The sequence below is a fragment of the Mesoplodon bidens genome, assembly GCF_964165515.1.
Source record: "Mesoplodon bidens genome assembly, chromosome: 3".
Classification (NCBI taxonomy): Eukaryota; Metazoa; Chordata; class Mammalia; order Artiodactyla; family Ziphiidae; genus Mesoplodon; species Mesoplodon bidens.
In genome coordinates, this window is record NC_138178.1 from 92,248,927 (window position 1) to 92,261,503 (window position 12,577).

The 12,577-nt window shown below is 43.3% G+C and overlaps 1 protein-coding gene across 1 annotated transcript in view; it reads left to right on the forward strand.

Moving 5' to 3' along the window:
• Positions 1 to 314: 314 nt before the first annotated feature.
• The window catches only part of TGM5 (transglutaminase 5), a gene marked incomplete at both ends in the record, with an annotated part of 29,330 nt that continues 17,067 nt past the window's right edge, over positions 315 to 12,577 (forward strand). Inside the window, 5 exon segments of the mRNA XM_081228264.1 lie at positions 315 to 349; positions 5,462 to 5,550; positions 9,312 to 9,413; positions 10,185 to 10,364; positions 11,019 to 11,137. Of these exon segments, the coding sequence (XP_081084390.1) occupies positions 315 to 349; positions 5,462 to 5,550; positions 9,312 to 9,413; positions 10,185 to 10,364; positions 11,019 to 11,137 (525 nt within the window).

The following is a 12,577-nucleotide window of genomic DNA, read 5'->3' on the forward strand; positions in this document are numbered from 1 at the left end:
ACAAGTACCTAAATTCTACAAGTACTATCAATGTTAACATCTTGATGGACTTAGTATGACCGAGAATCTTTTTTCCCTAATATTTTAATTAACAACTTTGCATATAAATGCATGTAAAAAGTGTTCAATATGAAAACCAAGTAGCAAACGCAAGCCTAGTGTATGGAGAGGGCAATGTTGGCTCTGTTGGATGAAGGTTCCCAGGAGAAGACAAACAATAAACTGTTTAACTTCAGCTTCCCTGAGACTGCAGAGCCCTTTCTGGGAGAGTTATTAGTTACTGTCGTGAGTCCTGGTAAACAAAGGCCTTAACTATGGCTAGGCATCTGCAAGGCTATCAGTGGGTCAGGTACTAGGTTACTGGCAGGACTGTGACTGGAAGGGGAAAAGGCTGCTCTGTGGGTTTTTTTGTTTTTTGGTTTTTTTTGCAGTGCGCGGGCCTCTCACTGTTGTGGCCCCTCCCGTTGTGGAGCACAGGCTCCAGACGCGCAGGCTCAGCAGCCATGGCTCACGGGCCCAGCTGCTCCATGGCATGTGGGATCCTCCCGGACCGGGGCACAAACCCACATCCCCTGCATCGGCAGGCGGACTCTCAACCACTGCGCCACCAGGGAAGCCCTGCTCTGTATTTTTTAAGTTCACCACAAGCCTACCTCCAACTTTTAGGAGCAGATCAAAGCAGAACATTAATGAAGTGAGTGTTCTCAGCTATGTAGTAGTTAGTACCAGAATTCTAACCTAAAATAACTCCAAAGCCCAGGGTATCTCCTCCATTATGTTACTTCTTAGATGGTACCATCAACCATTATTATTTCGTTACTTTGGGGCCATATAGAGGGGTGGGGTTGGGAGGGGGAGGCTGTCAGAAGAATGTGGATGTATGCCAGACCTAAATTACTAGCACAGTGATGCCTGTTCTCTTAAGTGCTGCCCAGTATGGTGCATTATGAGTAATTGGGCTTGTTCCACACTTCTATGTGATTACCAGATTAAGCATGCCCTCCACCTCTGACCCTACACATGCATCATACTCAGTTAAAGAGTTATTCATTTCTCAAGCTCTACTCTTTAGAGCATTTAGAGTTTTGTCCTCAACATTAACTCTGTGCCTTTGGAGCAGCACTCAGAGGTGCTGGATCCCAGTTTCATAACAGTAATCCACAGCAGTTAGAGATGTGGGCCAGATTAAGAACTGAAGTTGGACTATGTTTTTTGCCTCTCCATTTCACCTCTGAATATCTTTGTTTTAAAATTCTGGTATGGAGCTCTGGGGTAGTTATAAGAGTTATCAACTTCTTGATTGCAGTTTCCAGCTGATCTTCATCCCTTTTTGCTCAACAATGGACCATGGTTACCCCATATCCATTGGAAATGAAATGAGTTCACTTTGCCAAAAGGCTAATCTGAGGGAGTAGGAACATGCATAAATGTGCTTGCGAGCACATGAATACAGGATTTTCCTAGGATGTGCTGATGCTTCACTGGGCATGACTTGGTGTGTAACTCTCAAAGTAAGTTTAACAGGGAGAGGAAAGACCTTGCCCTAATATTTATGTGAAAAGTCATTTGCCACCTAATTGGCAGACTAAGACTGGGAAATAAATTGTAATAAGAATGATTTTTAGGATATTACACTACATAGAGCTTTTCTCATTCCCTAGCTTTTGTCCACATTTTTAGGCTTTTCTAATGAAAAGAGTCTCAACCTCTGATTCATATTTAGACTTGCTATTTCAGGAAAAGTTAGCAAAACTGATCTTTCTTATTCATGGATACATCAGCAATTTAAAGAGGAAAAAAGCTTTGCCACCACCCTTCCTCCCCCATTGTCTTGCTTTTTTCTAATTTTCATTTCTTTCTCTATTAATATTTATTATACATACTATGTAATTCTTCATTGGCAGCTTTGTCATAAAGCCAGAATCTGACATTCCCTATCTCACAAGCTTCATCCCCTGCCACTCCTCCTCCCCTTATTGACATCCCACTTATATAGGAAGTATACCTGGGACCCAAAGGACAGAATACTGTTACATGCTTCCATTCTTTTACTTGACCGTGTTCTCCCTGTTGGGACTCTTAAGACTACCTCTGCTACCTTACTATCAACCTCACTATCCCAACTTTGTTCATAAAACTCCTACTTGACTCAAGGCTTATCTTTGGAAATGATTCCCTGGTTCGAATCCACCACACTTTCAGGCTGGGATGGGTTACTCTTCTGTGTTGCCAGAGCACCTTGTAACTATCATCCATATTGTATTATAATCTATTTTCTCGTCTGTCTACACACTAGATTGAAGATCCTTGAGGGTAGGGATAGTATCTTATTCACCATTGTATTTCCAGCACCTGGAAATACAGGTGTCAACATTGGAATTGAACAACGATCTCTCATTGTTGGGGTTTAACATCACCATATCTTTCTCATACCTTTTTTTTTTTTTTTTTTGGTACGCGGGCCTCTCACTGTTGTGGCCTCTCCCGTTGCGGAGCACAGGCTCCGGACGCGCAGGCCCAGAGGCCATGGCTCACGGGCCCAGCCGCTGCGTGGCATGTGGGATCCTCCCAGACCGGGGCACGAACCTGTGTCCCCTGCATCGGCAGACGGACTCTCAACCACTGCGCCACCAGGGAAGCCCTCTCATACCTTTTTAATGCGATATATCCTGTGCCACTTGCTTCCTGGGGAAGAACAGAGTAGCACTAGTGAAAAATAATACAGTGACACCCCAAATGCAAGCCTGTCATGCAAACCTGTGCCCTTGGTCAGAAGTGCAGAGAGAATCAGCCAGAACCTTTAGAACACAGCTGTGATTATAAACATCTGCTTTCGGGAACCCCTCTCTTAGTCCCGCTGCTTCCCCCATCTTCCACTCAGACATCTGGTGGGTAGTGACAGAGATAAGTAACCACAGAGACAGTGGATTTTTTTTCTTATTTTAGAAGAAGACTAGCATATTAAACACATATTAACTATAAAGAAGATCCACTCCATAGTGACTTGAGCCTGCAACCTACCCTCTAGCCCGATTTCCTTTGAGTTTGCAGTTTGGGTAAGATTTGCTTGTGGTCACTTTGGGTTTGAGCTGACGACCTAGACTCACACCAGTGTCAACTCGACTACAGCACACAGCATCGAATTTCTGTACCCTGCTATGTGTTAGCCAACAGCTCATTGAAAAACCCTTATTGTTAATGATAAAATGAACTTATTTACAAAACAGAAACAGATTCACAAAGAAAACAAATTTATGGTTACCAAAGGGGAAAGTGGGGGAGGGATAAATTAGGAGTTTAGGATTAGCAGATACAAACTACCATATATCAAGTAGATAACTGAATCACTTTGCTGTACACCTGAAACTAACACAACTTTGTAAATCAACTATAGTCTAATATAAAATAAAAATTACATTTAAAAAATAAAATAAATGACAAGGTCCTACTGTGTAGCGCAGGGAACTATATTCAATACCCTATAATGAGCCACAATGGAAAAGAATATGTATATATATGTATAACTGAATCACTTTGCTGTACACCAGAAACTAATACAACATTGTAAATCAACTTTACTTCAATTTTTTAAAAGGCTATAGATTAAAAAAAACTGTTGCTATTTATTGTGTATATGCTCATTATAGAAATATTTAAAAAGCAAGATCTGATACATTTAAACATTTTCTAGGACTTTCTAACCATGTTGGGGTTACACTGTATACCTTTTTTATAAGTTCTGAATAAAAATTTTCACAGCCACAAAGAAAGTTAACTTCAGGGGGATAGAATCAAGTGATTGATAGTTCTTGTGCATGACTCTTGTTCAGCTGGTGTCTGCATGACAGTTCCTCAGTTGATGAATCTCCTCTTTGGTGAGTGAGTGCCTTCTCTTGCTATATCTGATAAGAATCACTTCAAGTCCCTAAGGTTACTAAGATTATGAAACTAAGATATATGGTATTATTCATGCTATTTTTTTTTACAAGATGAGAACTATGGTCTACAAAATCAGCCCTGGGGAGACCTGAGAAAAAGAATGTGCAGATGAAGAACCAAAGTACCGCTACCCAAGGTAGAAGAGAAGTAAATACAAACCCGAGGAGCATGGCAAATGTGTAGTCATTGGCAACCTGAATTAATGTTCTCTCATCCTGAAGAACTAACCAGATAGAACTGTGACAAAAATTCATGCTGGGGCTTCCCTGGTGGCACAGTGGTTGAGAGTCCACCTGCCGATGCAGGGGACATGGGTTCATGCCCTGGCCCAGGAAGATCCCACATGCCGCGGAGCAGCTAGGCCCGTGAGCCATGGCCGCTGAGCCTGCGTGTCCAGAGCCTGTGCTCCGCAATGGGAGAGGCCACAACAGTGAGAGTCCCGTGTACCGCAAAAAAAAAAAAAAAAAAAAAAAAGACACATGCACCCCAATGTTCATTGTAGCACTATTTACAATAGCCAGGTCATGGAAGCAACCTAAATGCCCGCCGACAGACGACTGGATAAAGAAGATGTGGCACATATATACAATGGAATATTACTCAGCCATAAAAAGGAACGAAATTGGGTCATTTGTAGAGACGTGGATGGATCTAGAGACTGTCATACAGAGTGAAGTAAGTCAGAGAGAGAAAAACAAATATCGTATATTAACGCATATATGTGCAACCTAGAAAAATGGTACAGATGAACTGGTTTGCAGGGTAGAAATTGAGACACAGATGTAGAGAACAAATGTATGGACACCAAAGGGGGAAAGTGGCAGGGGGTTGTTGGTGGTGGTGGGATGAATTGGGAGATTGGGATTGACATGTATACACTGATGCATATAAAATAGATAACTAATAAGAACATGCTGTAAAATAAATAAATAATAAACAATAAACAAAAAAACCCTGCCTTTAATCAAAGGAACACTTTCCCTTAAATATAAAAGGAATACACGTTCAAAGCAAAAGCTTGACCAACACGGAAAAACTCAAAGTAAAGAAAAATTTCCCATAATTTTACCACCTACAGTTAATCTGTAATGTATTGTTTTTTAAACTTCTTATGTTGCTTTTTAATATCTCATGCATTATTTCCCAATATCCTTTGTCCTTTTGTTGATTACATCAGGATGAGAGGAATAAAGTTTATGTATCTGACTCATTGTAGGATATTTGGGCTGCACTGAATATCCTTATGTTTACATTTTTATACACAAATTATGATTTTTTTCTTAGGAAGAATTCCTAGAGGAGGAATCTGTGGATCAAAGGAATTTATGTTTTAAGGCTTTCTTTTATTTTGTAAGAAATGTTGATAAATTGCCCTCAGAAAGATATAACATTTTATCCTTCCATCAAGGAGAGGTATACCCATTACTACTGAGCAAATAGCAGCATCTCTGCCTGGAGTCAAGCCACTCCTCATCCTGGCCCTGCTGCCCTCACAGGCTTTTCTCTCTCTCCTCCTCTACAGCCCCACTGCCCTCCTGCCAGATTATTCTCCTCGTACCTCACACATGCAAGCACAAATCCATTCAGCAAACATCTCTGAGCACCCACCAGGTAAGGCGGGAGATTGTGGAGGTTAAGGGGGCAGAGGCTCTGCCTGGGTTTGATCCCAGTCCTCCCATTCCTGCATGTCAGGGACAATATGAACACCTCCATCCACAGGCTGTAAGCACATAAACGGTTTCAGACACGTAAAATGCTTCTGACAGTGGATGGCATGTAGTGAGTGTTCAGCGAACATTAGCTGTAATTATCAGCAATTAGGAACAATGCTCCGTTCTAGGCAAAGGGGGTCCAGGTGTAAGAAGATGGCCAAGGTCTCTGCTTCCGTGGAACTACTTCTAGATGCTATGAAGTGCTCTTCAGAAAATAAAAAGGGTGTTGTGATGGCAGATGATCATAGGGTGGGAGATGGGGCATCATGTTCAGAGGTCAAGGAAAGCCCCTGTGGGATGTTACCTCTGAGCCAAGACCCGAGGGGGAGACGGGCATCCAGGAGCACAGGGCTGGCTTGGTTTTTGATGTCTCAGATGGCAGGAGCTTTGCATCTCAGAGCTCATTGCAGGCAGATGGCTGTTCTAAATTCTCTATTTGTTTTAAGGCTCATAATACATGGGGATATATTTTGATCCTTTTATATCCTTGTCTTTATCTTAGTCAAGCACCAGGAGTCATGTGGCTGGGCTTTACATCTCTTACTCATCATTAACCAGTGTGGGCTGGTGGCCAAGGCGAGAAGGACTTGTGGGCATTGCCATGTTCTTTTACTAATTGATTCTGCTTGATTTCCTGCTTTGCTGAACCTCTTTCTAATCCTCTTGGCTTTCTTTGCCTGCTCCCTTGAAGGCCCTCCCATTTGTTCTCTGAAGTCATTGTCTCCCTGACATGAAAAGCACTTCAGTGAGCCAAATGCATAATTATATTAAGTAAAATAAAAAGAAAAACAAAAAACTGAGTCCCCTAATGGAAAATGAGTTTTCTCCATGCATTGTAAACCTTGGGCGTGGAGGGGAAGATATCTTCCTTCTTCCTCCTCCCCTTTCCTTCCTAAACCAATAGTTGGCCTGGGTAAAGGGGAAACTGAGTGGGCTGCCCTTAGGAACAATGCTTTGAGCTGTGGGCAGCAGCCAGGAAAAGGCTGCCCCCAGTCCCGTTCCCCACTGTGGAGGTGATGCACACACCTGTGTGCTCTTCACTGCCCCTTTCAGGTATCTGATCTTTCAGGATCGTATGGACATTGGTTGTTATGTATCAGGTGGAGAGGCTTCTGTGAAGGCTCAGTAGGTCCTGGTATGAAAATGCAGGCCCCTCAGGAACAAATGAGATGTATCAGTTTCCACAAGGATCTAGGCTAGTTGCTTTCAAACTTTTTGACTATAACCCACAATTTACATCATGATCCAGTTATATAATACATAAAATTATGCTTGCTTTTCCTATGTAGGATGCATTGTGATATTTTCTATTCTATTCTTTTTTTGTGTGTGTGGTACGCGGGCCTCTCACTGTTGTGGCCTCTCCTGTTGCAGAGCACAGGCCCCGGATGCGCAGGCTCAGTGGCCATGGCTCACGGGTCCAGCTGCTCCGCAGCATGTGGGATCTTCCCGGACTGGGGCACAAACCTGTGTCCCCTGCATCGGCAGGCGGACTCTCAACCACTGCGCCACCAGGGAAGACCTCTATTCTATTCTTTAAAAAAAGTATTGGTCACATTTCTCTAAACTGCTTTCACAAACTACTAATAGATTAGACGTGTTTACAAAATGTTGTTTAATAACTCACAGGCATCTGTCTTAGATCTTGCCCTGAATTTTCTGGTTCCAATAATGTAACTATTTAAGTGCCTAAGTGACATTTAAGAGGTTGAAAAACTTTGTACTATTTGATCCAGTGATTCATCTTTGAATCTGCCTCAAGGAAAGATTGTTACTAGGAGGGAGGGTCAAGGGACCATCATGCACGTTCTGTTTTCAGCCAGATGTCTGACAAATTTGTGGGAAAGATGCAAAATGAAAGCTGGATTTGATTTTAGACTGTGAAGGAAATTTTAAAACACTTAATCCAATTTCTTCACATAAAGAATTATATGTAAGCACAGCTAGTTGAACAACTATACTTAAAGAGTATTTCCTAATGGCTCAGTGTTAACGTGGAAGGAATCTCCAACAATAATACTCCACTGGCCTCTGACTTAAGCCTTAATGCTTAGAACCATCGTATTACCAATGACCTGGACAGAGACCTGGAAGACTGTTTAGCCAGTTCCCAGATAGTAAGATAAAGCGTTTAGGTGAAAGAATTAGGACTCAAAAAAAATCCAGCCAGGTAACAAAGATGGGCTAAAACTATCAAAGTGAACTCATTTAGTGAAAATATAAAGAACTTATGTGAAAAAAGTTCAAAATGCAAATGGCACAAAAACTGGCTGGAGCAAACACGAGTTTTTCCTCTAGGATGCTGTTTGGCAGCATCCCCAGCCTCTACCCACTAGACACCTGTAGCAGCCTCTCCCCCAGTTGTGACAACCAAAAATGTCTCCAGACTTTGCCAAATGTCCTCTAGGGGGCAAAATTGCCCCTGTTGAGAACCACTGAGATAAACTGAGGTACTACTGGGGGAAAGGACCTAATGAATTTTTATCACCAGCAAAAATAGCAAAGCAAATGCAATCTGAGGCTGCATTATTATCAGTACTAAGAGCAACTACTGATGACTGAGTGCTTACCCTGCACCTGCCACTATGCTAAGGTCTTTACTTGTGAATCCTCACTTAATGTCCACATGAATTCTAGGAGGTAGGAACAGCATTGTCACCATTTTTTTGATGTCTAGGTACCTTAAGTGACTTGCTTAAGGTCTCACAGCCAAGATGGTGAGAGCCTGCACCTTGCCCATTATGCTATGAGAGTTTTAAAATTACACACTAAGTGTACATCCTAGGAAGCAGCCAGTACCCTCATCCACCTGGAACATGCCTGAGAAGCAAGAAATAAGCTGCAAATAACGCTGAGGTGCCCACCCTCCCCCATATCCTAAAGCAGGGACTTGCCTGTAGCTGAGGTCCCAGCCTCCAGTCGGCTCATTGACTTAATTCATACAAAATTCGAGTATGCTCTTTCTTCTATCATCAGGATAATAGAGTACTTTTTAGAAAGATTGTCAACAAAAGTGATTAAGAGTACATGGCAGGGCTTCCCTGGTGGCGCAGTGGTTGAGAGTCTGCCTGCCGATGCAGGGGACACGGGTTCGTGCCCCGGTCTGGGAAGATCCCACATGCCGCGGAGCAACTGGGCCCGTGAGCCAAAATTACTGAGCCTGCGCGTCTGGAGCCTGTTCTCCGCAACAAGAGAGGCCGCGATAGTGAGAGGCCCGCACACCGCGATGAAGAGTGGCCCCCGCTCGCCACAACTAGAGAAAGCCCTCGCACAGACACGAAGACCCAACACAGCCAAAAATAATAAATAAATAAATAAAGCAAAACTGTCAACAAGTAAAAAAAAAAAAAAAAAGAGTACATGGCAGCACTTTGAGGTTAAGTTTCAGTTATCTGGAAACGTTGTGCTGTCTGGGACCCCAGTTCTCGAGCACTGTGGCTCCAGGTCCAGGTCCAGAGGTCACTGGGATCACGATGCTGAAATGCTCTCTGAGGCTGAGTCCTGAGACTAGGGGGCAGGTGGCAGAGAGCTAAGATCTGGTCAGCAATTTTACCCAAGTCAGAGCCAGGTGCCACGAAATGTCAAGAAGTGTCAGGGGATGCTGAGCCCAGGGAGCCACAGCTGGGCAGTGACCTGTCCCCCCGCCAACCCTCGTCCCAGTGGCAGCCTTGGAGCTCAGGTCCGTCGACCTGCAGAATACCAGGAACAACCAGGAACATCACACGCAGGAGATGGGTCTGCAGCGGCTCATCGTGCGCCGCAGTGAGTCCTTCACAATCCAGCTGCATTTCAACTGACCCTTCCACTCTGGGACCGACTACATCACCTTTGTGGCTGAGACCACCCCTCCCCAAGACAAAGTTCACCTCAAGGGCCCCTGCCAATCCTTTCTGAACCGCCCTCCCCTCTCTTCTCCTGGGACCCCCGGGACCCTATTAGCGCTGTTAAGAAAAGATTTGGCCAACTCAGCAAACTAAGATTGTGATAATAACAGACAACTTTTTTTTTTTTTTTTTTTTTTTTTTTTTTTTTTTTTTTTTTTTTTTTTTTTTTTTTTTTTTGCGGTACGCGGGCCTCTCACTGTTGTGGCCTCTCCCGTTGCAGAGCACAGGCTCCGGACGCGCAGGCTCAGCGGCCATAGCTCACGGGCCCAGCCACTCCACGGCATGTGGGATCCTCCCAGACCGGGGCACGAACCCGTGTCCCTTGCATCGGCAGGCGGACTCTCAACCACTGCGCCACCAGGGAAGCCCCAACAGACAACTTTTAAATACACAACAGGCACTGTGCTAAAAATTCACACACATTATCTCATTTAATCCCTGTGACAAGAGTTTCAGGTGGGTACTACTACGATCCCATTTTACAGATTAAAAAACTGAGGCCCACAAATCTTAAGTGCATGACCAAGGACACCCAGTGGCAGTAAAAGGATTAGCAAGTGGTAGGAGAAGGTAAGGGTCCTCCCAGTTCCCCTGAAATCGTGTCACATAGATTTTGCACCTCACTTTGGGGCCATTCTCTCTTACACAGGACCACAGCCCACAGAGCTGCTGGGAACCCGAGCCACCTTCTTGCTCACCCAGGCCCGACAAGGCAATGTCTGGAGTGCTTCTGACTTCACCATTCATGCCAACTCGCTCTTTGTCTCCCTTTTCACACCAGCCAATGCAGTCATTGGTCCCTACACTCTGAAGATGGAGATCTCTCAGGGCCCTGATCACAGCACAACCCACCCTCTGGGGACTTTCATCCTGCTTTTTAACCCTTGAAGTGCAGGTATAACTTGCTCACAGGTTGTAATTCTAACTGATCCATTGGGAACACTCTGTGAGGATCTACTTAGAAAGCCCTGAAGATAAAATGCTGCACATCTATGCAATGTGTTACCATGTGCTCACTAAAAATCATCTTTACAGAGAATTTTTAATGGCATGATGAAAATGTTCATGGTGTGATGTTAAGTGAAATCAATTAGGAAAATGGAACTCATATGATCGTAATTACATATATGTGCCGAGAAAGAGAGCACAGCCAGAATACACTAAAATGTAACGATGGCTGTCTCTGAGTAGTAAGAAGGGGTGATCTTCATTGTCTTCTTTCTGTCATCCATATTTTCCAAATCTCTATGAAAAGCTTGAGGCTTTTATAAAGAAAAGATCATCTTTTTTTAAAGTATAGATTATATCGCTGGCCCCTAGAAAAGCACACAGACCTTTATGGGGTCTAGTCTTGATTTCTATTGCCATCAACCCATTGCTTATCTGATTATCCAGCAAGATACTGTCATTACTGTTTTTAATTTTATTACTGTTTGTTTTTTGGTTTGGGGCTTTGCCCCCTCTGCTATTCTTAACTGCTCAGAGGACGATGTCTACCTGCCAAGTGAAATACTGCTGCAGGAGTATATCATGATGGACTATGGCTCTGTTTACAATGGTCATGAAAGAGTCATCACCCCCTGGCCCTGGAACTATAGGCAGGTAACACTGTCACCTGAAGTGGGCCTCAGACAACTCTATTAGATTATGAAGTGCCACTAACAGAAGTCAGGATGTGCAGTGCTGGACCAATTTCCCTTCCAGTGAGAGATGCAAGGAGGGAAGAGGAGATGTCTTTCCTTCTCAGTTTTTAATATTTTATGAAAAACTTAAAACATAATGCAAGTAGACAGGCTACTATAATGAACCTCCATGAACCTCTTACCTTCAATAGTGATCAATTTATGGTGTATTTTGTTTCTTCTAATCAGGGATGTGAAAACTATAGCCTGTGGGCCAGATGTGGCCCACTGCCTGTTTTTGCATGGCCCAAGAGTTTAGAATGGTTTTCATACTTTATAAACTGCTGAAAAAAAGAATTTTTTAAAAATAACACAGTCATCCTTTAGTATTTGCAGAGGATTGGTTTCAGGACGCCTCCACAGATACCAAAATCCAAGCATGCTCAAGTCCCTTATATAAAGTGGCATAGGCTGCTCTCGCCTTCTGAGATGGCCCATGCTCTGTCTGTGGAGTGTGTTTCTCTTTAAATAAATCCACTTCTTACCTATCACTTTGTCTCTCACTGAATTCTTTCTGCCATGAGACATCAAGAACCTGAGCTTCATTAAGTCCTGAAACCAGATACTGAAACCCCTGCCAGGTGGGAGAAGTTAACTGCATGCTGCCACAACTGGCAGGACGGAGGACCGGTTGGAACCAGAAGGTTGATGATGCTGACTCCCACTTACCTCACCACCAACCAATCAGAAGAAAGTCCATGAGCTGATCACACCCTCCTCTTTGAACCATTACTATAAAACTCCTCACTACCCCCTCCACGTCGGGACACTCAGTTTGGAGAGCATTAACCCTCTGTGGCCCCCTTTGCTTGGTAAAGCAATAAAACTATTCTTTTCAACTTCACACCCCAATAAATAAATAAATAAATAATAAAGTGGCATAGTATTTGCATATAACCTATGCACAACTTCCCATGTACTTTTAAATCATCTCTAGATACTTATAACACCTAAAACAATGTAAATGCTATGTAAATAGTTGCTGGCACTGTGCAACAAATTCACGGTTTGCTTTTGGGAATTTTCTGGAATTTTTTTCCCTAATATTTTTGAGCCTATTGGTTGAATCCATGGATGTAGAATCCACGGACACAGAGGGCCAACTGTTTTTCGTGACGTGCAAATTATACGAAGTTCAAATTTCAGTGTCTAATAAACAGCATTTCATTGGAACGCAGCTATGCTCATTCATTTAGGTATCATCTGTGGCTGCTTTCATGCTACAATGGCAGAATTGAGTAGTTGAGACAGAAACCCTATGGCCTGCAAAGCCTAAAATATTTATTATCTCGTCCTTTACAGAAAAACTTTGCTGATCCCTGGTGTATTCTCCCCCATTCCTCGCATCTCATCACTGGAT